Source organism: Podarcis vaucheri (assembly GCF_965113315.1).
Source record: "Podarcis vaucheri genome assembly, chromosome: 5".
Lineage (NCBI taxonomy): Eukaryota > Metazoa > Chordata > Lepidosauria > Squamata > Lacertidae > Podarcis > Podarcis vaucheri.
Genome location: NC_138763.1, coordinates 6404888 through 6431331, shown reverse-complemented (window position 1 = coordinate 6431331; position 26444 = coordinate 6404888). Strand labels below are relative to the sequence as shown.

The 26444-nt window shown below is 42.0% G+C and overlaps 1 protein-coding gene across 1 annotated transcript; it reads right to left on the bottom strand.

Moving 5' to 3' along the window:
* Window positions 1–1144: 1144 nt before the first annotated feature.
* LOC309533164 (cytochrome P450 2J2-like) lies at window positions 1145–25296 on the bottom strand. Its single transcript, XM_082224368.1, has 9 exons — window positions 24767–25296; window positions 17687–17849; window positions 13775–13924; window positions 13442–13602; window positions 8592–8768; window positions 7180–7327; window positions 5795–5982; window positions 1978–2119; window positions 1145–1349 (listed from the first exon to the last, which is right to left on the bottom strand). The coding sequence occupies exons 1-9, from the start codon at window positions 24932–24934 to the stop codon at window positions 1162–1164; spliced, it is 1485 nt and encodes a 494-aa protein (XP_082080494.1). The 5' UTR covers window positions 24935–25296; the 3' UTR covers window positions 1145–1161.
* Between the last annotated feature and the right edge of the window lie 1148 nt (window positions 25297–26444).

Genomic DNA, 26444 nt, shown 5'->3' with positions numbered 1-26444 from the left:
TCTCGGTAGTGGCGCCCGCCCTGTGGAACGCCCTCCCATCAGATGTCAAAGCGATAAATAACTACCTGACATTTAGAAGACATCTTAAGGCAGCCCTGTTCAGGGAAGTTTTTAATCTGTGATATTTTACTGTATTTTTGGTTTCTATGGAAGCCGCCCAGAGTGGCTGGGGAAACCCAGCCAGATGAGCGGGGTACAAATAATAAATTATTATTATTATTATTATTATTATTATTATTATTATTATTATTATTATTACATGCCAGTTGCGCCGGGGTTCTATACCATTTCAATAGGAATTTCCTACTTAATTCTTTATATTTATCCATTTTTATTTTATCTATACTCTTCATCATCTCTTGGACCGTATTCAAATGAAACAGCCCTTCCCGCTCCCATTTATTCTGAAATACCCTTATCATCCTTTCCTTATTTCTTATCATTAATTTATATATCATGCCTGCTATCCCTTTCTCTCTTATTTGTCTTTTGTTACTGAACTCATCATATCCTCTATTTTTTCTGCTTCTATTCATTTATATAGCCCTTGCACTTTCAACCAATATTGTTTTCCTACTTTCTCCAAAATGCTATTTTTTGTCCTTAACTTCCCGTCTTCATCTAACAGATCTTTTAATTTATTAAATCCATGTTCTTCTAATTTCTTCCACCAACCAGGATCTGTTTATATCTGTTAATATTTAATGCTGTGTTGTTTTTAACACTTGATTGGAGGCCGCCCAGAGTGGCTGGGGAAGCTCAGCCAGATGGGCGGGGTATAAATAATAAATTATTATTATTATATTATTATTATTATTATTATCATCATACATACATACATACATACATACTCATCTGGGTGGCTCCCAACACAATAAAAACACAATAAAACATCAAACATTAAAAACGTCCCTAAACAGGGCTGCCTTCAGATGTCTTCTAAAAGTCAGTTTTTTATTTATTTGACATCTGATGGGAGGGTGTTCCACAGGGCAGGCGCCACTACCAAGAAGGGCCCTTTGCCTGGTATACAACTACCCTAAATTTGATCCAGAAGACTCTTATGTTCTTATGTTAATTTCAGATAAAATGAGCAAGTCAGGGCAGAACATCATATTCAGTGGAAAGGAAGGAGAGAGAAATGTGCCAGTCCCTGTTTTATTATGTCCCGCAGTGGGGAATAGCACAGATTTTATAAGGATGAGGGTTCATTGCAACCCTTGGTACAGGATCTTCATTAAGTTCTTTCACTCCTTCTGGCAGCCGGAAGCTGAATGTCCTCAGCAGGCTGGTCAGGAAGATGAATATTTCAATCTTTGCCAGCTGCATTCCCAAACATATGCGAGACCCTGAAGAGGAGACATGTGAAAATCACCAACTGAGTAATAATTTACTTTCCAGTCCGGGGGGGGGGGTTCAGCCGGAACTCACTGGATCTCAGTTCCAGCATCTCTCAGGTGGGCATCACTGCCATTCTACGAGAACGAGGAAGGTTCACAGTGAGTTCCAGCACCTCCTTTTCTAGAAAAATTGCACTGTCTCCAGATAGCATTATTTTATAACTTTGAAATACTCCACATAATATTTTGTAAAACCAAGCCCAACTACTAGTCGTAGATTCATAGAATTCATAGAGTTGGAAGGAGTTGGGTCAAGGAAATAATCAGGACTCCTGTCTCCTTTAGAGCTCAAAGGAGGGATAGGGCAGGGTGGTGGCAAAGTCTGAGATGCTTCAGGTTGGTGGTGGTGAAGACCCTGAAAGTGTATGTGCATCTGCAGAGTCACCATCACCGATCCAGAGCTTCCCCAAAGTTGCCACTTCCTTTCTCATTCCTGTTCTGGTGAGTCGCAGGGCCACTGCTCCTGCAAGAGTGCTGTCTACTTTCTCTTGCATGTGCTGATTATGATGTCATTTCCTGTGAGTAGCCCAATATGCATGTCTACACATCAAAACATAGCTTGGTCTTCTGCATTTACCTGCACCAAATGGCAGGTATTCTTCTCTGTTCACAAATTGTCCATCCTTGTCCAAGAAATGATTTGGGTTGAATTCTGCAGGTGTCTCCCATCGTGTGGGATCAAGGAGAACAGAGCGCAGGTCAGGAAAGATACCAGTCGTCTGTAAAGAAGAAACCATTGTCATTGAATACACTAAGATCAACACATTTCTGAAATGTCCCTCAATATGCCAGGGGAGGGAAGTCATTTACCAGTGGCCAGATTCATCCTCAGCTTTTCTCTCTATTAAAACCTACCTGTATAGCCAGGAGAAGAATGGCCTCCTTCTCCCCACCCCTCTTTTCAAAGGAAAGTCCAACATCCAGACTGAAACCTCTGGCCAATAACAGCCATCCATCAGGGCGACCAAGGCTGATTCAGTTCTAAAACTTCTTCTGAACTCAGTATCACTGTTTGTGTATTTCCTCCTGGTCAAGTACCAACATTATTAGAGGAAACACAAAATTGCAGTATTTTAAGCATAAAAATATTTGAATTTACCGTATTTTTCGCACCATAACACTCACTTTTTTCCTCCTAGAAAGTAAGGGGAAATGTCTGTGCGTGTTATGGAGCGAATGCCTGCGGGTGGCGGGGGGGATTCTGCTGCAGTCGTGAGCAGAGGATCCATGGTTCCCCTTCCTTTCCTCCTCCGTGGCTTGCTTTGAAACATCAAAGCGGGAGAAGAGCCGCTGAGTGAGGAGGAGAGAGAGACAGAGAACCTGCTTGCTTTAAAGGAGCAAAGCAGGAGAGGAGAGGAGCCGCTTACACGAGTGTAAGCGGTCCCTGTCCGGTTGGCTCCTTTAAAGCAAGCAGGCTCTCTGTCCCTCTCTCCTCCCCACTCGCTAAATAACAGCAAAGATTTTTCAAGCGGGCTCTCTCTCTCTCCTCCCCACTCGCTAAATAACAGCAACGTTTTTTCAAGCAGGCTCTCTGTCTCTCTCTCCTCCCCACTCCTCTTATAAGAGCCTTCTCCTCTTATACCCCTCTTCTGCATTATTAACAGCATCCTTCTCCAACCACCCCATGCGTGTTCCTTGTCCCTTGAGTGCTTTTCCTTCCCTCCCCACTTAAAACATGGTTACAAAGCACGGATCCACACAGATCCTCAGGATTTTTGCACTGGGTCACCCCAAATTCACCATCAGATCACATAGCATGTCCATGGCTACAGCTTGCACCAAAAAAATCACGCACCCACTGTTGCCTGGGGCCGCAGTGGTGCAAAAACGTGGTTATAAAGCACGGATCCACATGGATCCTCAGGATTTTTGCATTGGGCTACCCCAAACTCACCGTAAGATCACATGTCTGTGGCCACAGCGTGAACCACAAAAATCATACATCCACTGTTTCGTTTAGATTTTTTTTTTCTTGTTTTTCTCCTCTAAAAACTATGTGCGTGTTATGGTTGGGAGCATGTTATAGAGTGAAAAATTATGTATTTCATTTAGGGAAACCTGGCGGAAAAAGAAAACCTCAAATCAATAAATACAACTATGTGTTTGTGTGTGTGGAGACTATGTGATGTCATGCATTTATGAGCATTTTGGAAACATGATAACTTTGAACAATTATTGTTGTTGTGATTGTGCAGGTGTATGATATGGGGTATCCTCATAAATCTCTGGGTCCAGCAACACTTCCATGTGTGCCTGTCTTAAAATCAGCAGAGTGATCAATCAGTGCAGCCTCCTTGGAAACACATTTGAAGGGCTGTTTGCACACAAAAGGAAATAAAACATTCATGGAAACAAGAAAGATCAATCAAGTAAGTTGTTTACTTGAGCAGGATGTAAAATGCGTAACGGTTTCATTTTACAAGCACTTCCAGGCACGCCTGGAAGAAGTGGACTATTTGGATCCCTTCCAATCAGGATTCAGGCCTCATCATGGGACTGAAACTGCCTCGGTTGTGCTGGTTGATGATCCCCAGCGGGCTAGAGACAAAGGTGAGAGCTTTTTCCTAGTTCTGCTGGATCTCTCAGCAGCTTTTGACACCATCGACCATAACATCCTTCTGGACTGTCTAGAGAGACTGGGAGCTGGGGGCACTGTCATACAGTGGTTCCGCTCCTTTCTCCTGGGCCGTGTTCAAAAAGTGGGGTTGGGGGATGAGTGTTCAGACCCCTGGGCTCTCTCTTGTGGGGTGACTCAGGGTTCTGTCCTCTCCCCCATGCTTTTTAACATCTACATGCAGCCGCTGGGAGAGATCATCAGGGGGTTGGGTCTGGGTGTTCATCAATATGCAGATGATACCCAGCTCTACCTCTCTTTCAAATCAGAATCAGTGAAAGCGGTGAAGGTCCTGTGTGAGTGTCTGGAGGTGGTTGGAGGATGGATGGCAGCTAACAGATTGAGGCTGAATCTAGACAAGACAGAAGTACTGTTTTGGGGGGACAGGAGGCGGGTAGGTGTGGAGAACTCCCAGTTGTGCAGCTGGGAGTTATTTTGGACTCACAGCTGTCCATGGAGGCGCAGGTCAGTTCTGTGTCCAGGGCAGCTGTTTACCTGCTCCATCTGGTACACAGGCTGAGACCCTACCTGCCCATGGACTGCCTCACCAGAGCGGTGCATGCTCTAGTTATCTCTCACTTGGACTACTGCAATGCACTCTGTGTGGGGCTACCTTTGAAGGTGACCTGGAAACTACAACTAATCCAGAATGCTCTCTGATACTTCAGGTTCTCAAATGAAACTGGGAATGAAAGACGAGGCAGCAATGCAAAGAAACTGGGCAGGGACCTAAGAGTTTTGGATGCAGAGCAGACTCTCCTTGTTGTGTGTAATGTTGCTTATTAGCTCAGAAGAGTGTGCAAATGAGAACCTGAAGTAAGTTGCTGTTTCTCTCTTTCTCTGGCCAGGAGATGGAAGGAGCAAGGAATGAAAATGTGAATAAAGATTTGATGATTTTTTTAAGTGTGATGGTTGGTGGGAAAGGCTTTCATCTGGGAATTCAGAACTCTGCATTACAGAGTCAGATGGCTTAAGGGTTTTTGTGACAGTCCCAGCATTTTCAGAGCAGTTGAAGAGTATGCAGGAATACCTGTTCTCCAACCACCATCTCAAACACCTTTGCTAAGAAAGGTGTGTTGGCAGCCCGTCCATAGTTGTTACACTCCATTGGGTCTAGAGTGGGATTTTTGAGAAGTGGAACACCACCGCCTCTTTACGCGCAACAGGCACCACTCCATCACACTACCACACCTCTGATCGATCCAGTCACCCCACCCAGCATTCTTAATCCAAGTTGTTCATAAACTAAGCTGTTCTTAAACCAAGGTGCCATTGTAATAGAATAATAATCATAGAATTGTAGAGTTGTAGGGTTGAAAGGGGCAACAAGGGTCAATGCAGGATTTTTTTGCCCAACATGGGGCTCAAACCCACAACCCTGAGATTATTAATTGGAATTGATTCCACAATGCTGGGCCTGACAATTTGTAGGACACCTCAGCTGGCACAGTCTCAATAGCAGCATCTAAATTGCTGCAGAGCCAAACAACTTTATCCTTGAAATGTTTAGCTATCCAGTTACAGCTAGTCACCATGTGTTCAGGAGATCCACCTCGCCAGTCACAAGTTACTAACCTCTGGATGACGCAGAATAACTCTGCTCAATGGTTCCCCGAGGATGTAATGGAGGCAGCAAAGTAGGATAAAACCTCTGCCCTTGCCACCACATTGTAGGCCCTATTACGAGCCAGAACATGTGCTTCGGCAGCTCATAAATGAGGTTTACGCCACTTATGATCCAGCCCTATATGCTCTTGATCTACAAGAATGCAGCTGTTACCTTGGGAATAAGAGAACCATGTATCTTCACATCCTTTGCCGTTTGCCTGGGAATTCCACTTATAAAGGCATATTTAAAGCGCTGCATTTCATGAATCACAGCATTGGTGTAGGGCAGTTTCTTCTTATCTTGGTAGCACATTGTATGAGAAGGACCTATAACATTTTTTATCTCCTTGTGAACTTTATCTGAAGAAAATGATGGAAATGTATTGTTTATTTTGACAAGAACATTTTTTCCCCAGGATATTTATTCACCATGAAATTATTCTAAGAAGATATATGAATGAATCCCAGTTTATAGCTCATTTATATTATTATATTATTTATTGCATTTATAGCCCATATTTTCCTCCAAGGACTTCAATGCAATATACATGGTTCTTCCACTCTTTTTAAACCTCATTAGTAACCTGGGACAATAGGTTAATCTGAAAAATACGGACTAGTCTAAGGCCACCCAGAGGGTTTCATAGCTGTATTAGAATTTGAACCTGGGTTTTCTCAATCCTAGTTTGACATTCTAACTGCCACTTCCACTGGTGGGTCAAGGTGGCTGCACTACCAGGATTTTTCCTGACCTAAAGTGGGTTGCAACACCAGCACTGCCACCATATCAATATCTGGTAAAAAAATTAAGGAGTGCTCCTTCAAAAACATTTTTCAGCTAAAGGTGAGTTCCTAGGTCTGGAAAGTTGGGAAATTCCCTAATCTCAGCTGCTACCTATATTTGGAAAGATATAATGGCCAACCAAAATGTCACAAGGGATTGAGCAGGTCTACCAGAATTCTTCCAAGCTGGATGTTAAGCAAAGCGGAAGGGCAGGGAGTAAGAAAAAACGTGACTTCATTAAGTCATAATCTGTGCATTTCATTTTGGTTGCAGAGTTTTAGAAGGGGAATGGCTTGGGGGTTGTCATGAAGGGAGCCTGGATTTCTGGATTCACCATGACATCACTGGCAAAAACATTCATCTCTTTCTCTCCCTTCCTTTGACCATCCCAGTCTTCAAATTGTCTTCCCTCTATTTGCAAAGCCACTCTTCTCTCCTTCAGAAAAACTTTGATGAATTCACTTTAGTCTAACAACAGGGGCACATTCTTGTCCCTGACCCTCTCCTATGAATTTAATTATAAATTGAGACCCTCCATCTCTTATTGTCCCAGTAATCATAGACTGGAAGTATTCTATGGGCATGGGGTGTTCAGGGCAAATTAGTTTTTTACTTCTACCACACTGTTGAGTTTGATTATAAGTTCCAGAATCTGTATAAGGAAACATTTGTGAAGAAGAATGATCTTCCATGAGATGTAAGTCAAAAACATTTAGCTTATTTCAATATGCTCTTGTCTTTTGGCTCCCATTGCGCACGTCTCCCTCTCTCACCTTGGATATCTGGATGATTTGCCAGGAGGAGAAGTGCCCATTTCAGAGAAATGGCAGTTGTTTCTGTCCCTGCTACAAAGAAGTCAAAAATGCATTGGGCCAGGTTGTCTTCATTAAACGTAGACTCTGGATCATTCCTGTTCTGGTGCTGAAAATAAGAAAGGTGACATGTCATTTATATGCCTTATAGTCTGTTCTCCATCACTTACTTTAGCTTCTTTTGCCAACTTTTTGCCCTGTGAGCATTTGAATATATTTGAGTCTCTTTCATTGAGTAGATCAGTGCTTTCCAAACTGTGTGTCACGGCACGTTAGGGTGTCAACTACAGTGTGTAGTTGTGTCGTGTGAATGCTCCCTGAGTTCCTCCTAGGGCTGGAAAGAGGTTCATTTAACCTCTGGTTTGCTAGTAAAACTGAATTACTCTGTCTTAAAATGATGCATATCTAAAAAGTGTGTCATCAACATGAAAAGTTTGAGAGGTTCTGTTGTAGGTTATTGTCACAAGGCTCTAAAAGTGTGCATTATTTCTCTTCAGAATGCAACTATGTACCATTTAGGAATGCGGGTCAGATATGATTCAGGTCACATTTAAAAGCAGAGTGGCTGGGGAAACCCAGCCAGATGGGTGGGGTATAAATAATAAAGTTATTAAAATTATTATTGCTTAATTTGTACTTTTTGAAATAACACCATGCCCAATGAATACAGAGAGATAAATTACAAACTAAACAACTCTGTATATGATTTGCAAAAATTCCTTAACAATAATGTACAACATTTCAAAACCTTCTAATACATGGAATCTTAAATAATAACTACAATGTCAAAATAATAATGGCATACGCAACTCAGTATCTCAAAGCCAAAGTGTCCAAATATTCCTGAAATAAGCGAATCAGAATGACTCTCTGTGTGTATACTTGTGCTGGTGCAATCCCGATGGAACTGCAACAATGGAATACCCAGGATTTCAATCTCTGTTTCTTGAATCTTCTTCTGGTCAGCCCAAAAAGGAGCTCTAGATCAGACATAACATGCTTATAATCTTATAAGGATATTCTTATAAGCATGTTGTGTATTGTTAAGGAATTTTTGCAAACCACATACAGAGTTGTTTACTTTTCGAAGCAATACCAGTAGTGAAAATGCAGCCATCCTTCAAAATTCTAATTTCTCTGAATTTTGCAGAGCTGCTATCTAGCCAAGCAATGTGTACAGAAACACAGAGAGCATTTGACTCTCAGCATACAGCATGTGTGGCTACTGGTAAGTAATTTCAGGATTGCATTACCATTTAACTATGGGGTGCATGGTGTGATATATTTTGATACAGTGTGCCCCACATGTACTCTGAACTCTGCATTGATTAATGAAGTCCTCCTGTTTTATAGTCCTGGTATTCAGTACTTACTTTCTCTATCTGAAGTAGATAGAAATCAATGAAATCCTGTGGCTCATGCAGAGACGAAGTCTCCTTATGCTTCTCTATCTCATCCTTTGCAAATGAAATCACCGTATCCAGGCTGGAAAATGCCTTCTTGTGGGGCCCTGGGAGATATCTCATAATCCATGGGAATATTTCATACAGCTAAAGTAAAGATAGCAAAAACGTTGCCATTACCATGAAGAAGCTTGGTCACACTGTTCATGAATCAACTCCTGTGGGCTAGTGCTTAAATAACATGATCTGGGTTATTCCTCACAGATAGTATATTAGCTTGACTCTCATGGAGAAGAAGGTGGGTGTCAACAGCATCTTCAGAATTCCACAATGACTGGATTATGATAATTAAACTTGGCTGAAAAGTGGAATGGAAACAAGCGTTTGAAATATATTGCGAGCTTTCAGGCTTCATTCTAAAACTGCACTATTCCAGACCAGGAATGGGGATGGAGAATATGGATAGCAGAGAAATTCAGTTTTGCTCAAGTTTCACTCCCCGCTAAGAACCAAATACATAGCTTGTTGTTTATATACATACATACATACATATACAAACACACACACACATATACGTATGTATGTATGTATGTATGTATGTATGTATATGCATACGTGTGTGTGTATATGTATGTATGTGTAGATATAGGTATATAGATATAGGTATAGGTATAGGTATAGGTATAGGTATAGGTATAGGTATAGATATAGATATAGATAGGAGTTCATTTTTCTACATATCAAATTAAACGTGTTACAAACTTTGAAACATCTAATGACTGCCCTTCTTCTCCTTCCGTGGTTCATATTACATATCATAGTTTCCTGCATGTTTTACTATAACCATTCAAATCAATTTGATCCCCAGGAATGGGGGTGGAAGATACGGACCCTCCTTCGTTGGAGATATTTAGGCAGAGGTTGGATGGCCATCTGTCATAGATGCTTTATCTGAGATTCCTGCATAACATGGGGCTGGACTAGACAACCCTTGGGGTCCCTTCCAACCTTAAAATTCTATGATTCTATGACCTTAAGAGCCAACAGCCAGGATACCATTTTTTTTTCTAGTTCCCTTTTCACCCTTGGAGGGGTAAATCAATTTAAACTTTAACATGTTGACCTTTGAATATCTTAACAGTCTAGAGCAGGTGAGGGAAACCTTGTCCATCTATACGTTACTGAACCACAACCCCATCAGAACCAGCCAGCATAGCCAAAGGCCAAAGATGACCAATTGTAGATGAGCAACATCTGGGGGGGGCAGACGTTTCCCACACCTGGTCCACAGCCAAAATACCATAAGAACTGATTTCTCCCATGTGAAGGTACCTGAGTCCCTGAGTCCTATGTACCATTGCCATTAGATACAGTGATCAGACAGTTGTTGTTTAGTCGTTTAGTCATGTCTGACTCTTCATGACCCCCTGGACCAGAGCACGCCAGGCACTCCTGTCTTCTAGTGCCACCCACAGTTTTGTCAGTTTCATGTTGGTTGCTTCTATAACACTGTCCAACCATCTCATCCTCCATCATCCCCTTGTGCCCTCAATCTTACCCAACATCAGAGTTTTTTCCAGAGAGTCTTCTCTTCTCATGCGGTGACCAAAGTATTGTGGCCTCAGTTTCCGGATCTGTCCTTCCAGTGAGTACTCAGGGTTGATTTCCTTTAGAATGGATAGGTTTGATCTTTTTGCAGTCCATGGGACTCTCAAGAGTCTCCTCCAGCACCACAATTCAAAAGCATCTATTCTCTGGCGATCAGCCTTCTTTGTTGTCCAGCTCTCACTTCCATACATCACTACTGGGAAAACCACAGCTTTAACTATACGGATCTTTGTTGGCATGGTGATGTCATTGCTTTTTGATATGTTATCTAGGTTTATCATCACTTTTCTCCCAAGAAACAGGCATCTTTTAATTTCGTGACTGCTGTCGCCATCTGCCGTGATCATGGAGCCCCAAAAGGTAAAATCTGTCACTGCCTCCATTTCTTCACCTTCTGTTTGCCAAGAAGTGATGGACCCAGTCGCCATGAACTTCGTTTTTTTGATGTTGAGCTTTAGACCATATTTTGTACTCTCCTCTTTCACCCTCATTAAGAAGTTTTTTAATTCCTCCTCACTTTCTGCCATCAAAGTTGTGTCATCTGCATATCTGTGGTTGTTGATATTTCTTCCTGCAATCTTAATTCCGGTTTGGGATTCATCCAGCCCAGCCTTTCACATGATGAATTCTGCATATAAGTTAAATAAGCAGGGAGACAATATACAGCCTTGTCATACTCCTTTCCTTATGGAACCAATCAGTTGTTCCATAACCAGTTCTAGCTGTAGCTTCTTGTCCCACATAGAGATTTCTCAGGAGACAGATGAAGTGATCAGGAACTCCCATTTCTTTAAGAACTTGCCATAGTTTGTTGTGGTCCACGCAGTCAAAGGCTTTTGCATAGTCAATTAAGCAAAAGTAGATGCCATTCTGGAACTCTCTGGCTTTCTCTATACAGTGGTGCCTCGCAAGACGAAATTAATTCGTTCCGCAAGTTTTTTCTTCTTGCGAGTTTTTCGTCTTGCGAAGCACGGTTTCCCATAGGAATGCATTGAAAATCAATCAATGCGTTCCTATGGAAACCGCCTTCAGACCAGGTCCGGGGACAGTCTGTCCCCCGACCTCTTCTGAAGGCTGGGGGGGATGACAAGGGATTTTCTTCCCACCCCCAGCATTTTAAAAAACCCTGGGACAGCGGAGGACTTCTCCGCTGTCCGGGGCGATCTTAAAATGCTGGCGGGCGGCATTTTAAAATCGCCCCGGGACAGCGGAGGACTTCTCCGCTGTCCGGGGCGATTTAAAAGCCTCTGGGAAGGCAGGCAGGGGGACAAAGACTTTCGCCCCCCGCCGGCCTTCAGAAGAGGTCCAGGACCTCTTCTGAAGGCGGGCGGGGGGCGAAAGTCTTTCCCCCCCCGCCTGCCTTCAAAAGCCGTCGGCGATAGCGGGAAGCGCTTCCCTGCTATCCCGGACTGCTTTTAAAATGCTGGCGGTGGGGAGCAAAGCCTTTCACCCCCCCGCCAGCCTTCCTGGACCTCTTCTGAAGGCCGGAGGGGAGGGGAGGCTTTGCTCCCCACCGCCAGCATTTAAAAGAGGTCCCCGGAGATTTCCCTATGAGCTTTCTTCTTGCGAAGCAAGCCCATAGGGAAATTCGTCTTGTGAAGCAACTCGCAAACGGAAAACCCTTTCGTCTTGCGGGTTTTCCGTCTTGCGAGGCATTCGTCTTGCGGGGCACCACTGTAATCCAGTGCATGTTTGCAATTTGGTCGCTTTGAAATTTTGGTCCCTTTGAAATCCAGCTTGTACTTCTTGGAGTTCTCAGTCCACAAACTGCTTTAGCCTGCCTTGTAGAATTTTGAGCATAACCTTGCTTGCTTGCCTTCTCTCCCCCACTATTTGTTAGGCCTCATTGGACAGCCACTTTGCTTTCTTGCATTTCCTTTTCATTGGGATTTTTTTTCATTGCTGCCTCCTGTATAATGTTATGAGCCTCCATCCATAATTCTTCAGACACTCTGTCCACCAAATCTAAATCCTTAAACCTGTTCCTCACTTCCACTGTGTATTCATAAGGGATTTGATTTAGATTGTATCTTACTGGCCCCGTGGTTTTTCCTACTTTCTTCAGTTTAAGCTTGAATTTTGCTATAAGAAGCTGCTGATCTGAGCCACAGTCAGCTCCAGGTCTTGTTTTGGCTGACTATATAGAGCTTCTCCATCTTTGGCTGCAGAGAATATAATGAATCTGATTTTGATGCTGCCCATCTGGTGATGTCCATGTGTAGAGTGTGAGGAGAACCTGAGCTTACAGGGTTAAACAGCTCAGAGTGTGCGTCCTGCCTACTGTGGGGCGGAGAGACTCTGCATCACTTCCGAGAGTCTCAGTTCTTTGTTCTATTCTGCTTTCGCTTTTGTCCGGAACAGACACGCTTGCGCAATGTTCAGTGATTGTGGATAATTTTGCTTTATTAAAGTGCTTTTAGTTTTAGTAACTCTGCGTGAGAGCCTGATTTATGCACACCGAAGCACAGAAGGCAGAAGGCTTATTTTCTGACCGCTGCTAGATTCTGCTGTTTTGCTCAGAGCTTTGGAATGCCTTTGGAATGCGTGCTGCAAAGCAAAGGCCTGCTGCAGCCAAAGCGCGCTGGGCTGTTATCTGAGCAATAAATCATTTCAGATAGAGCCATCTCTTTTGTTGTTGGAAAAGAGTGTTTGTGATGACCAGCTTGTTCTCTTGACAGAACTCTATTAGCCTTTGCCCTGCTTCGTTTTGAACTCCAAGGCCAAACTTGCCTGTTGTTCCTTTTAACTCTTGACTCCCTACTTTAGCATTCTAATCCCCTATAATGAGAAGAACATCCTTCTCAGACAGTAGACGCATTGTACCAGACAGTAGACACATTCAATTTTCCATAATGGTACCAAAACTATGGAATGCCCATACTGTGAAGATATTTTGGCCTCATCCTCTTTCTGCATTTAGATGGGCTCTAGATGACCTGTATGTCATTGTTCCATTTTCATCTCAACTTTCCTCCAAAGAGTTCCAGGTGGTGTACATAGTTGCTTCACATCTTTTAATCTGCATAATAATCTTGAGAAATAGATTAAACTGTGAGCTAGTAAATGGCCTATGACTAGTTCTAAACCCTGGTCTCAGTTGTCTGAGGCCAACACTCTAACCTCTATCATAATGGATTCCAGAATGCTGATAGGGGGACTTATAGTCTCTGGGAGACCTGTCTGGATCAGTACAAATGAAAATGACTACTCACAATATGAGTGGGGGTAAACAGAAATTTTAGTAAATAATTAATGGCTTCTATCAGTTTCTGAAACTGTTCATCTTCAACAGCAAATCGGTGCCCAAAAGCCACAGCGCATATCACATTGGAGACTGAATTAGTGATGTGAAAGGTGGGGTCAAGTGGTTGTCCTGCAAAATAAAATTATACTAATGTTAGTTCAGCCGCTCCTGTTAATACTGAGAACATATTTATGTTAGATTTAAGCAAAACTATCAACATTCCTTTCCAAAATGTACAGCAGTAGTACTTCTTCAGACTGGGATATATGCCAGCTCAGCACCATCACTTAGTATCACATACCCTTTGAACGTGCAAACACCTCCACGAGCTGATGGGCCTCCTCTGCTATTTGGTGCTCCATGCCTTTCTTCCCCAGCCCCAGCTTCCGCATAGTAACCACAGCAAAGCGTTTCTGTTGCCTCCAGGTGTGACCATTTGATAATATAATACCTATGGGAAATCAGTGAGAAATTATTACTTACATAAACTGATGCTAAAAATTAAACCGCTAAACCAGAAGAATCTATGTTTATCACTCAAGAGCTACTCTGTCTCTCTGAAGGAAAGGTGACATCTTTGCTTATCTCTACAATATAGGCCGGCACTGCATGCTTTGTACAACAACTCTGAGTTTCTTTTCTACTGCCAAGCTTTATATAAAATTTATGGAATGAAAATGAAATGAATAGAGTGCCTGAGAGAACCTATTTGAGCACTCAGACACTCACAAGTGATTCACCCAAATGTCTTGGCTGTCTTAGTTTGTAAAACAACAGAAGACAAATCAGATGGTTTCAGAAGTTCCGGCAATTTACAGTAAAGGTAAAGGTACCCCTGACCATTAGGTCCAATCGTGGACGACTCTGGGGTTGTGCGCTCATCTTGCTTTACTGGCTGAGGGAGCCAGCGTTTGTCCACAAACAGCTTCTGGCTCATCTTTGGGCAGTTCTACAAATTATGGTGCTTTTGAATTATGGCGCTGGAGGAGACTCTTGAGAGTCCCATGGACTGCAAGAAGATCAAACCTATCCATTCTTAAGGAAATCAGCCCTGAGTGCTCACTGGAAGGACAGATCCTGAAGCTGAGGCTCCAAGACTTTGGCCACCTCATGAGAAGAAAAGACTCCCTGGAAAAGACCCTGATGTTGGGAAAGATGGAGGGCACAAGGAGAAGGGGACGACAGAGGACGAGATCATTGGACAGTGTTCTTGAAGCTACCAACATGAGTCTGACCAAACTGCGGGAGGCAGTGGAAGACAGGAGTGCCTGGCATGCTCTGGTTCATGGGGTCACAAAGAGTCAGACACAACTAAACTACTAAACAACAACAACAAATTATAATTTTGGGATGGGGGGAGGGAATTGGTATTTAATACAGTGATACTTTCTGCAGAAAAACTTAAACTGCAGCTTATTTCTGTTGGGTCCACCACACTTGTGTTTTATTCAACATAGTTAGGTGTAAGGAACATGTCACTTGTTCGATTCAGGAGTGCCAACTTGAACAAAATATTGTGGGGGCCCAGGTAAGACCTATCCCACATAATCCATCACATGACATGGTGCACACACACCATTTGAATGTCAATGCCCATCAACTTGGGGGGCAGCCCCCTCTAATATTTTATTTGTGAGGCAGAAGCCCTCTCAGTCCCTAGGAGTTGGCTCCTATGGTTCAATCTATGTCTTACCAAAGGTATAGTTAAAGCCATGGGTTTCCAAGCAGTGATGTATGGAAGTGAGAGCTGGACCATCAAGAAGGCTGATCGCCGAAGAAATGATGCTTTTGAATTATGGTGCTGAAGGAGACTCTTGAGAGTCCCATGGACTGCAAGAAGATCAAACCTCTCCATTCTTAAGGAAATTAGCCCTGAGTGCTCACTGGAAGGGAAGATCCTGAAGCTGAGGCTCTAATACTTTGGCCACCTCATGAGAAGAGAAGACACCCTGGAAAAGACCCTGATGTTGGGAACGATGGAGGGCACAAGGAGAAGGGGACGACAGAGGACGAGATGGTTGGACAGTGTTCTTGAAGCTACAAACATGAGTCTGACCAAACTGCGGGAGGCAGTGGAAGACAGGAGTGCCTGGCATGCTCTGGTCCAGGGGGTCATGAAGAGTCGGACACGACTAAACCACTAAACAACAACAAATGTCTTACCTTGCACTTAGCCCTTTATAGCTCTTGCGTATGTATTTATTTATTTCATACACTGCTTTATAGTAAAAAGCTTCTAAGCAGTTCACAAAAAGATTAGGCAATCAAATCCAGAAAAAATTCCAACCCTACTTTAAAATATGCAAAAGCTAAAATACTAAAACAGATTAAATTTGCCTCAACTTTCTCAGCATCTGGGTAGGCATGTCTAAGCAAGGATGTTTTTATACACCAAAAAGAATAAAGGGCCTACCTAATCTCAACAGGCAGGGAGTGCCAAACTGTGGGCCCTGATGCTCTAAACTTCCAAGTTCTTACAAATACGGAACACTTATTATGTGGCACCTGTAGTAGTGCCAGTTCTGCTGATTGATCATAGAATCATAGAATCATATAATCTTAGAGTTGGAAGGGACCCAAGGGTCATCTAGTTCAACTACCTGCAATGCAGGAATCTCAGCTAAAGCACCCAAGAGAGGTGGCCATCCAACCTCTGCTTAAAAACCTCCGAGGAAGGAGAGTCCACAACCTCCTGAGGCAGACTGTTCCACAGTCAAACAGCTCTTACTGTCAGAAAGCTTTTCCATATGTTTAGTCAGAATCTCTGTTCTTGTAACTTGAAGCCATTGGTTCAAGTTCTACATTCCAAAGCAGGAGAAAACGAGCTTGCTCCATCTTCCAAGTGACAGACCTTTAGATATCTCTTCTTAGTCTCTTCTTTTCCAGGCTAAACATACCCAGCTCCTTCAACCATTGCTCATAAGGCTTGGTATCTAGACCGTTGATCATCCTAGTTGCCCTCCTCTGCACACATTCCAGCTTCTCAACATCCTTCTTAAATAGTGGCGCCCAGAACTGGACACAGTATTCCAGGGGGGATCTGATCACAGCAGAATAGAGAGGTACTATTATTTCCCTTGATCTAGATACTATACGTCTGTTGATACAGCCTGGAATAGCATCTCAACAAATCCTGAACCTTTGCCTACAAAGCACAGCACAAATGGAAGTTCCCATCAGTAATTTGCACATTCAGCAACAGCTAATTGAAATACTTGGCTCAGGGTCAATGCACCTATTGTTATGTCTAAGGCTCAAGGTCATAAGAGCCAGTGTGGTGTAATGGTTAAGAGCGGTAGTCTTGTAATCTGGGGAACCGGGTTTGCGTCTCCGCTCCTCCACATGCAGCTGCTGGGTGACCTTGGGCCAGTCACACTTCTTTGAAGTCTCTCAGCCCCACTCACCTCACAGAGTGTTTGTTGTGGGGGAGGAAGGGAAAGGAGAATGTTAGCCGCTTTGAGACTCCTTAAAGGGAGTGAAAGGCAGGATATCAAATCCAAAACTACTACTACTACTACTACTACTACTCTTCTTCTTCTTCTTCTTCTTCATTGGTGCTGGTTTACAATTAAGTACAATTTGCTCTCTATTTGGAGCAGGCAGTTGAATTTTCACTCCAATGTGAGACTTTAGGCATTTGTCAGTTTGGGGTTCAGCAGATTGCAGGACAAGTTTGCATTCAGGCAGTGAGAAGAAAACAGCAAGGTGGTGGGAAGAACAAAGCAAAAGGATGCTTCTGTTACTGTCCTTCGACAGCTCCTTCCAGCTGTTAAGTACAGTGCTCTAGTCCATGGGGTCGTGAAGAGTCAGACACGACTAAATGACTAAACAAAAACAACACCACTTGTTACTATTTGACCTAACTTGAGCCTGCTAAGTTGTACTCAGAGTAGACCCATTGAAATTAACAGACCTAGGTCGTTGTTGATTAGTCGTTTAGTTGTGTCCAACTCTTAGTGACCCCATGGGCCAGAGCACGCCAGGCACTTCTGTCTTCCACTGCCTCCTGCAGTTTGGTCAAACCTAAGACCTAAGTTAGCTGTGTCCATTAACTGTAATGGGTCTATTGTGAGTAGAGCTAAAATTGGATACAACCCATTTTCTCTTGATTGCAACATTAAGAGAGATCCTTTGTTCTCTTTTTTCCAGATACCCTCTTTAAATGTTTTACCTGGGGAAATAGCAGTAGGACTTCTCGTTCTTGACTACTTACCCCTTCCTTTTATTATATCATTAAGAAAAGCCGTCTCTAATCTCTCAGAGAATTCTTCAGAGCGGTCAATGAGTGCTTCTTTCACTGCTTCATATCCAGACAGTACTACCACAGCTAGTGGTCCTCCCCATAAGGTATAAATGTTTCCATATTGCTTTGCCATCTACCGTTTGGGTCATAAGGGAGGAGAGAGATATTAGGTTCAAAGTAAGCAGATGATTATTTCAACATGAACTTCAGCCTTCCTCACCTCTGCAGTTTCTGGCCAAGTGTGCATCTCCTCTCTGCAGATTTTTCCCCTCCCCCCAGCTTTCCTTTCCCCTTTCCCCTTCCCCCTTTCCTTTCCTTTTCTTGCAAGAGAGTTGTGATGTTTTAACATTGATATTGCAGCGCTTCAAGAAACTCGAAGAGCAAGTGAGGGACAACTGAAGGAAGAAAAAGGAGGCTACACATTCTTCTGGAAAGTTTTACCTCAACAAGAATGTCAAATACATGGAGGAGGCTTTGCTAACAAAAACAATATTGTGAAGCTCTTTTCAGAATTCCCTACCGGCATTAATGAGTGACTTTCAACCCTTTGAATAAAATTCAGGAAAGTGAAGAGGATAAACAAGAACAAGAGGGAGAAGAGGGAGACATTTAAATGTAAACAATAAAATAAAATTGTATTTAAATAAATTTAAATAAATAAATCAAAATGGCAATTAAAGTTATATCATGGAATGTTAATGGCATGAACAATAAAGCCAAAAGAAATAAAACTGAATATGAGTTATTAAAAAACCCCAGACATAACTTGCTTACAAGAAAGACACGTAACACGTAAATCAAAAATGATGGTAAAGAACATGAATGAGGAACAACTAGACCAACTACAAAGCAAAACAGAAATAAAAACAGTAAAGAAAATAAAATATTTGGGTGTTTGGCTCTCCCCGAAAAATACAAACCTATTCAAGGATATTTATAAAACAATATGGAAAGAAGTAAAAAAGAAATTGGAAATATGGGACAGACTGAAGCTATCCTTCTGTGGAAGGATAGCAGCTATTAAGATGAATGTCCTACCAAAAATGCTATTTCAAACCATTCCAATTATAACAGGACAAGACCAATTCAATGAGTGGCAAAAACTGATCTCCAGGTTTGTATGGCAAGGGGAAAAGCCTAGAATAAAATTCAAACTTTTTTTTAATAGATATTTATTGCAGTTTCAGAAATTATATACAAAAGAAAAATAAACAAAACACAAACAAAAAAGAACAAGTATAATTTCAATCCCTTATTTTCTTATGCCTTACTTCGCTGACCTCCTCCTACCTCCCCTTTCTGTATTCCAATTTCAAAATATTTATTCAGCAAGTCCTCTCCCTTAATTTCATTTAGTTTTAACCTTTCTTTTCTTTTAACTTAAACATTATTGCTATAAACCACCTAGTTTCTAAACCGTCATCGTTCTAACATTCATTAATTTTGCAGTGTTTCTCAGCCCTTTCTTCAATTTATCTCTGATAACCTTATCTTCCTTTAGTTTTGTTCATTTGCAAAGTCCAGTTTTACCTTATCCAAACTTAATCATCGAATTTATACATCAGTTCTTATTCTTAAACCATTTTTTCTAAGGCCGACCAAAGTTCCCTTCCACAAATTTCCCAATTTACATAACAGTGATAAGAAAAAATAAAAGCAACATAATAAATTGTAATTATAAACCCTTTGGAATCCCAAACTCCACCCCCCTTTCCCGGTTTCAGTCCCCAGACAAATCCATCAATCTTAATCTACTATCAGCCTGGAGATCTCACATCCGAGGCGCTTGATTGTCTCTCAGTTCCTCTCTGCCGGTCTTTTTGATAGAGATTGATACTAAACAACAAATCTTGGAGAAGCTCCGGCCCAACAGAATCTATGCTTTTCCCAACTAGGCCTCCATACTTAAAGGTAGAGCCTATGGGGTGTTCCATTTCTTGTTTCTTGCTCCTTTCCAGTCCAAAAGTCCCCAAGGCTCTAGCCTCCACCTTAATCACATTTGTAATCCTTTGGTCTTCTGATCTCCACATAAGAAGATCTCTCCATTTCTCAATCTCCAGTTCAGGCCAAGCGTCCCACATCAGATTTTTATTTTCCTTCATTGCCTCCATGTCCGACCTCAAAGTGAAACTCTCTTTTAACATCTGCACACCAGCTCCTCCTTCCTTTTCTTCAGGGACAACATATGTCTCCTTATCCATATTCTCAAAACTCTCGGATTTCTCTATTTGTCCAGTTAAATAGGCTCCTTGTTTCCAATCCTTATCCAATCCAAGAATGTTATTTACTGTTAAGTCCAGAATTGAAACATTTAAGCCCAAAGTTGACACATTTGTAGCCATAACATCAAATTGACCTTGTAACTTTCCCAAGAGAACAAATGCTCTATCCAATTAACTGCCAAGGAGTGTGGTGGAGTCTCCTTCTTTGGAGGTCTTTAAGCAGAGGCTCGACAACCATATGTCAGGAGTGCTCTGATGGTGTTTCCTGCTTGGCAGGGGGTTGGACTCGATGGCCCTTGTGGTCTCTTCCAACTCTATGATTCTATGATTCTATGATTCTATGATTCTATGATTCAATTCATCCTGGATTTTCCCTCCTCCAGCCATTTCTGTTACATCGCCAATTCCCTCTAGGGAGATTTTAGTTCCTTAGTATTCTTCTCAGCTCGAGTCCAAAAATCCAGTTATTTTGTAACAGCCCTTCCTTATTGTCAACAGATTGGGCTTAAATTATAACCAATGTAACCGGCAGAAACAATGATAACACAGTTCTCGTTTTCCCTCTTGACAGCCGACTTGACAGCTGTCAAGCTCTGCAATACTTCATCATCAGGCTCTCTCTCGGGGCGATCCCGGGTCCAGGGGGGGTGGAACTTCAACTCTCAAAATCAGTTCTTAATCCTCCGGTAAAACTTTTGTAATATCAAACCGTGAAATTAAAATCTTTTACAAGAAAGAAAAAAAAATCTTACAATTTTAGGTAGCAGGTCCTTTGCTTTATGATGTTTACAAAGAAGGGGGGCGGACTTCCTTTTTAGCCCTTCCCCGCTCGTTCCTAATTCAAAGAAATTCTTCCTTTAGAGCCCAAATTTCCATGATTACTCACGGGTTGTTACTTTGAAATCCGATTATTCAAATGAAGAAGTCAGCGCTCTCCGACAATGGCTCGCGGCTTCACTCCACAGAAGAAGAGGAAGTACTCTCAGCACCGCGCCGCACCCCGACCCCGTTCCAGAGCCTTTAAAAAGGCTCCTTCGCAGATCGGGGGGGCGCAAATGGTGCCCGCCGAGTCACCACGTTCACAGGCTAAAATTCAAACTTTTAATGGACAAAAAAGAAAGAGGCTTTTCACTACCGGACCTCAAAATATATTACGAAGCTGCATCTATAATATGGTTAAAAGATAGAAAGAAGGGGATTACAGCTGTAAAAGATTAAGTAAAAGAAAAGAACAAGGGAAAATTAGATAAAATCAAGGGGGAGGATTTGCTGAAATAAATTTGGGAATTGGGATGCAGAAAGGGGAGGTATGGGGAAGTCGGCGAAGTAAGGTTTAAGAAAAAAGGATTCGAAATTATACATGTTTGTTTTTGTTTTTGTATGTTTGTATTGTGTATTGTTTGTGTTTATAAAATTGTGAAAAACCAATAAAAAAATTTTAAAATATATATATATATAATATGGTTAAAAGAGTGGCTTAGTTTGGAAAATACGGATATATTAGATTTGGAAGGTTTCGGAAACAGATATGGGTGGCACGCATACCTTTGGTATGACAAGGTCAGAGTACATTGGGACTTTTTAAATCACATCATAAAAAGACCACTATTTGAAGTCTGGGAAAGATATAAAGAGTGGTTCGAAAGAAAGACGCCATGGTGGCTGTCACCCCAAGAGGCTTTTTCACTGAAAAGACTAAATATGAAAGGAAAATGGTTGACCTATAGAGACATGTTATTGGAAGAGAACAATGTAATTAAGATCAAACCATATGAGGAATTGAAAGATAAACTGCAAAGTTGGATGGAGTACCATCAAATGGGTGATATCTTCTTAAAGGATAAGAAAACAAGAGGGTTTGAACAAACAAAATCAATATTAGAAACTGCAGTACTACAAAATAACAAAAAAGCACTGTCTAAGGTCTATGAGTATTTATTAGAATGGCACACAAAAGATGAAGAAATCAAAAGTGTCATGATTAAGTGGGCAATAGATGTAGGCCACAACATTGAGTATGAAAAGTGGATAAAATTATGGAAGACCAGCCTAAAATTTATAGCATGTACGTTGTTAAAAGAAAATCTGTTAAAAATTATGTACAGATGGTACCTCACGCCAATTAAATTGTCAAAGATGTATAAAACAGGAAATAAAAATTTTTGGAAGTGTGGGGTGAAAGAAGGCAGTTTCTTCCACATGTGGTGGACTTGTGACATAGTGAAAATGTATTGGGAAAATATATATAACGAATTAAAGAAGATTTTTAGGTATACGTTTTTGAAAAAAACAGAGTCATTCCTGTTGGGAATGGTGGGAGAAGACATTGACAAGAATGACCAGAAACTGTTCTTATACAGAACAACGGCAGCGAGGTTACTGCTGGCTCAGGTATGGAAACAGCAAAAAATGCCTACAATAGAAGAATGGCAGTACAAGGTTATGGAGTATACAGAAATAGCCGAATTAATAGTAAAAATTCAACCTCAGGGGGATGAAACATATCAAAAAGAATGGGGGAAAGACAATGCGAAAACTCAAAGAGGACATAAAAAAGCCAGAAGAAGGAAGGAGGGAAGTCAGCTCAGGAGAGCAAGAATAAATGTGAAATAGAATGTATGTGTATGTACAGTATGTAACTAAAAACTTAATAAAGATCATCTGAAAATGAAAAAAAGAAAAATGGGTTTGCAACAGAAATTTTGAGGCTGGAAAAAGAATTAATACAAAGCAGAAGCAAAGTGTTATCTAAAATGTATAGACTTATTTGGGAAGTAAAAGATGAAGAAGTGCAAGAAGCTATGATTAAATGGGCAAAAGATTTTGGGCATACCATACAAATGGATGCCTGGGAACAATTATGGATCAGAGATTTAAAATTTATGGTGTGTTACACACTAAAAGAAAACTTTATGAAGATGCTACTATTATTACAGTGCCACCAAGACACATTTAACATTGTTCCATTGAGAGTTTCATAAAGAGTTAGGTATCTGATTACAAGACAATCACAAATTCCTCCTCTAACACATTCCGCAAAAACAAATTAGAGATGAGCTTGCAGTATCTCCCAATCTGGGACAGCTGTGGACAGCTATTAACAAAATTAAAAACAACAAAGCTGGCTGTCACCAGCTGCCACTGGCTGGCACATCATTAGAAGCATTCCAGACCTCGCCTTTTCCCAGAACTAGGACAGCTGTTGCTGCACCAACAAGCACAAAACAACCCCTCTGCAGTGCCACAAATCCAACTCAATGGTGTGATGCTGGAAAATGTTGATCACTTCTCCTACCTGGGCAGTTATCTTTCCACAAGAGCCGACGTTGGTGCCAAAATCCAGCATCGCCTGAGCTCTGGGAGTGCAGCTTTCTCCTGATTAAAGTGCAGAGTGTTTGAGGACTGGGGCATTCACAGGGAAACCTAAATGCCTGTTTACAAGGCTATTGTACTACCAACCTTACTGTATGCTTGTGAAACATGGACCACTTACAAACGCCATCTCCAACTCCTTGAAAATTTCCATTAACAGTGTCTCTGAAAAATTTTACACATCACTTGGAAAGACAGGCAAACTAATGCCAGTGTACTGGATGAAACAAAGATCACGTGTCGGAGCAATGATTCTTGAACATCAACTTCATTGGACTGATCATGTGTAGAAGCCTGATTATCATCTTCCAAAGCAACAACTGTATTTCCAACTTAAAAATTGAAAGTGTAATGCTGACAGTCAACAAAAGAGGTTTAAAGACTCTCTCTCAAGGCAAATCTTTAAAAAGTAGTATAAACCCTGACAATTGGGAAACACTAGCCTGTGAGCGCTCCAATTGGAGAACAGCCTTTACCAAAGGTGTCATGGGCTTTGAAGACGTTCGAATTCAGGACAGAAAGGAGAAATGAGCTAAGAGGAAGACACACTTGGCAAACCCTCACCGTGATCAACTCCCGCCCAGAAACCTATGTCCCCACAGTGGAAGGACGTGTGGATCCAGAATTTGCCTCCATAGTCACTTACGGACTCACTGTTAAGATTGTGTTTCATGGAAGTCAATCTTACTGGCTACTAGTGATCACCAAAGAAGAAGAAAGAAGAAGAACTTGTTTGTTCTGTACCAGTATTGGTTGCTGCAGTATCTAACTGGAATATCTATCTCTCCCAGGATGGGTTTAAAATAAATAAATGATCAGTGATTTAAACAGCTAAGAATAGGGCTAATAAAATCAAGTAGCTTATTGATTGGTATGCATACTAACAACCTGCTGTAGTAACAACATGTAAACATATGTTTTAATGAGATGAATGCCTAATATTTTCTGCTGTACAGAATTTATATTATTGCATGCCACCCCAAACTTAGAACAGTGCAAGAAAGTAGAAGTCGGCAAATGCTTCTTCTGTTTTGCTCTTTAAAATATAACAAGCCTACTAGAGAATAGTATTAACTGCAGAGATGCATTTAGAAGTAGGGCTTTTTTTCAGTCAAAACTTGCCAGAACTCAGTCCTGGCACTGCTCAGGTGTGCACCCCTGCCATTATAAGAGAGCAAGGGAGGCATTCATGGTGAGTTCCAGCACAATTCTCCCCCCCCCCCCCCGGAAAAATAGCACTGTTTAGAACAATTTGTAATTTTCTAGTCTTTGAGTTGTTCTTTGAAGTAGTTTCTAGTTCGAATGAACACTTTTGTTTTTGACTGTGGCCATTGCATTTACCATTTTAACCTATCTGAAACTGATGCTACTGTTTAAGCTTAAATATCAAAATGGTTGGGGAAAATAAACGAAACAATTGTTCACATTAGACAATGTTATAGTAAGAAATACGTACCATAATGAAAGTATCTTCACAAAGCTTCAACCCAACCCGCCATATACTTCCAATGAGAGGAAGCTGGAGAGGTCCAGGAGGATAGTGCCTCTTTGACCAGAGCTGTTTCAGGTAGTTCAGAATCAGAAGAGCCACCAGGAGAGCAATCAAAACTGCCCGTATCTCCATCCTTCTCTTGCCTTCTCTTTCACCTTGTTTCTTCCTACGATGCCTGATTGGGTTCAACTCTCTCTAAAGGCTTTTTGCCTTCCTCAGAGACAACAGCACCTGTCTCTCTTTTTCCTGCTTATATATATTGTTGTAAAACACAAACAGGTTTTCTGGCATCTTATGTGACTTTGCAACTGCCAAGGTACGCACTACAGTCATACACTGTAATCATTATTATATGCATCAATCACGTTAAATTAAACAAAGTTTACGAAAGCTTTTCATGTTTAATAGACTATGAATGTGACGTAATGTTTCCCACATATCACGTGTGTGGGCCTGATCCTGAATGTGGATCAAATCTGATACACAGAAAATTATTCCAGAGCCTCCCAGGTGCTGCAGGAATGGCGTTCTGAATAACATCATATATTCTCTGACTCACAAGAACGGCCTCCATTTTTAGGACCCAGCTCGCAAAATTTCCATCTGTGGGCAAGACAACAACCCAACTCCCTGTTTGGAATCCATCTTGGCTCCAATTAACAGCTCTTCAGCTCCTTCTAGGTAGCAAGCCATAAATCTTTAAGCAGGCTTTGGGCAGCTAAAAGACCTGCTCCTTGAGGTTTATCAGCCTCAGTAAATCAAACTGGTTACTCACAGTTCCAAGCGGCAAGCAGCCAAAAGCCTCCTTCCGTGTCTGGTAGGAATGCAGCTCTTCATAGCTGGGCCAAGACTCCCCTGAAGCAAGGACACGTTGTACTTCATCTCAAAGCAACAGCAGAGATCCAATGGAATGCAACCATCCTCTGCTATTATTGTTGGAAAAATGCCCGGGAAGGCCACCACCTTCCCAGTGGCGTAGCGTGGGTTGTCAGCACCCGGGGCAAGGCAAGTAACTTGCGCCCCCTAACCCATGGATTTGCGCCCCCTAACCCGTGGATTTGTGCCCCCTAACCCCCAGATGTTGCACCCGGTGCGACCGCCCCCCCCACGCACCCCCCACGCTACGCCACTGCACCTTCCCAAGACGCCAAGGCGTCTCTCCGGTGGTCACCCTCTGGCTATAAATCTTCCTCAGTCCAGAGAGACCGGTGATAAGCGACCCCTCCCTCCTGAGAGGAGCACACTCATCTTCTGGCATCTCATTGCAGAAGAAAGAGACAATGGTAGTTCTAAAACTACTTTATTTCACAGTCTATATACAGAGAATCCACCAGCATGTCTGCTCTCTCTCAGCAGCAGTACAGAAACAACATCTCACACAGAAGTGAAAGTAACTTCTCTCGCAGTACCCAACAATACTGAGACTTCCTGTCTCACGCTCTCAGACACTCACATGATATAAACAACCATAGTGCTACTTGCTGAGCAGCTGGTGAGATAAAAATCCTAACACTGTGGTCCCAGAATTGGGCAGAATCACCCTGTGCCACCCTGGGAGCCACCCAGCCCAAATCCACCACCAAAGCAATTTGGAGGTAGGGTTAAGGGGTTTAAAAGCTATATTTTAACACTGTAAGCATAT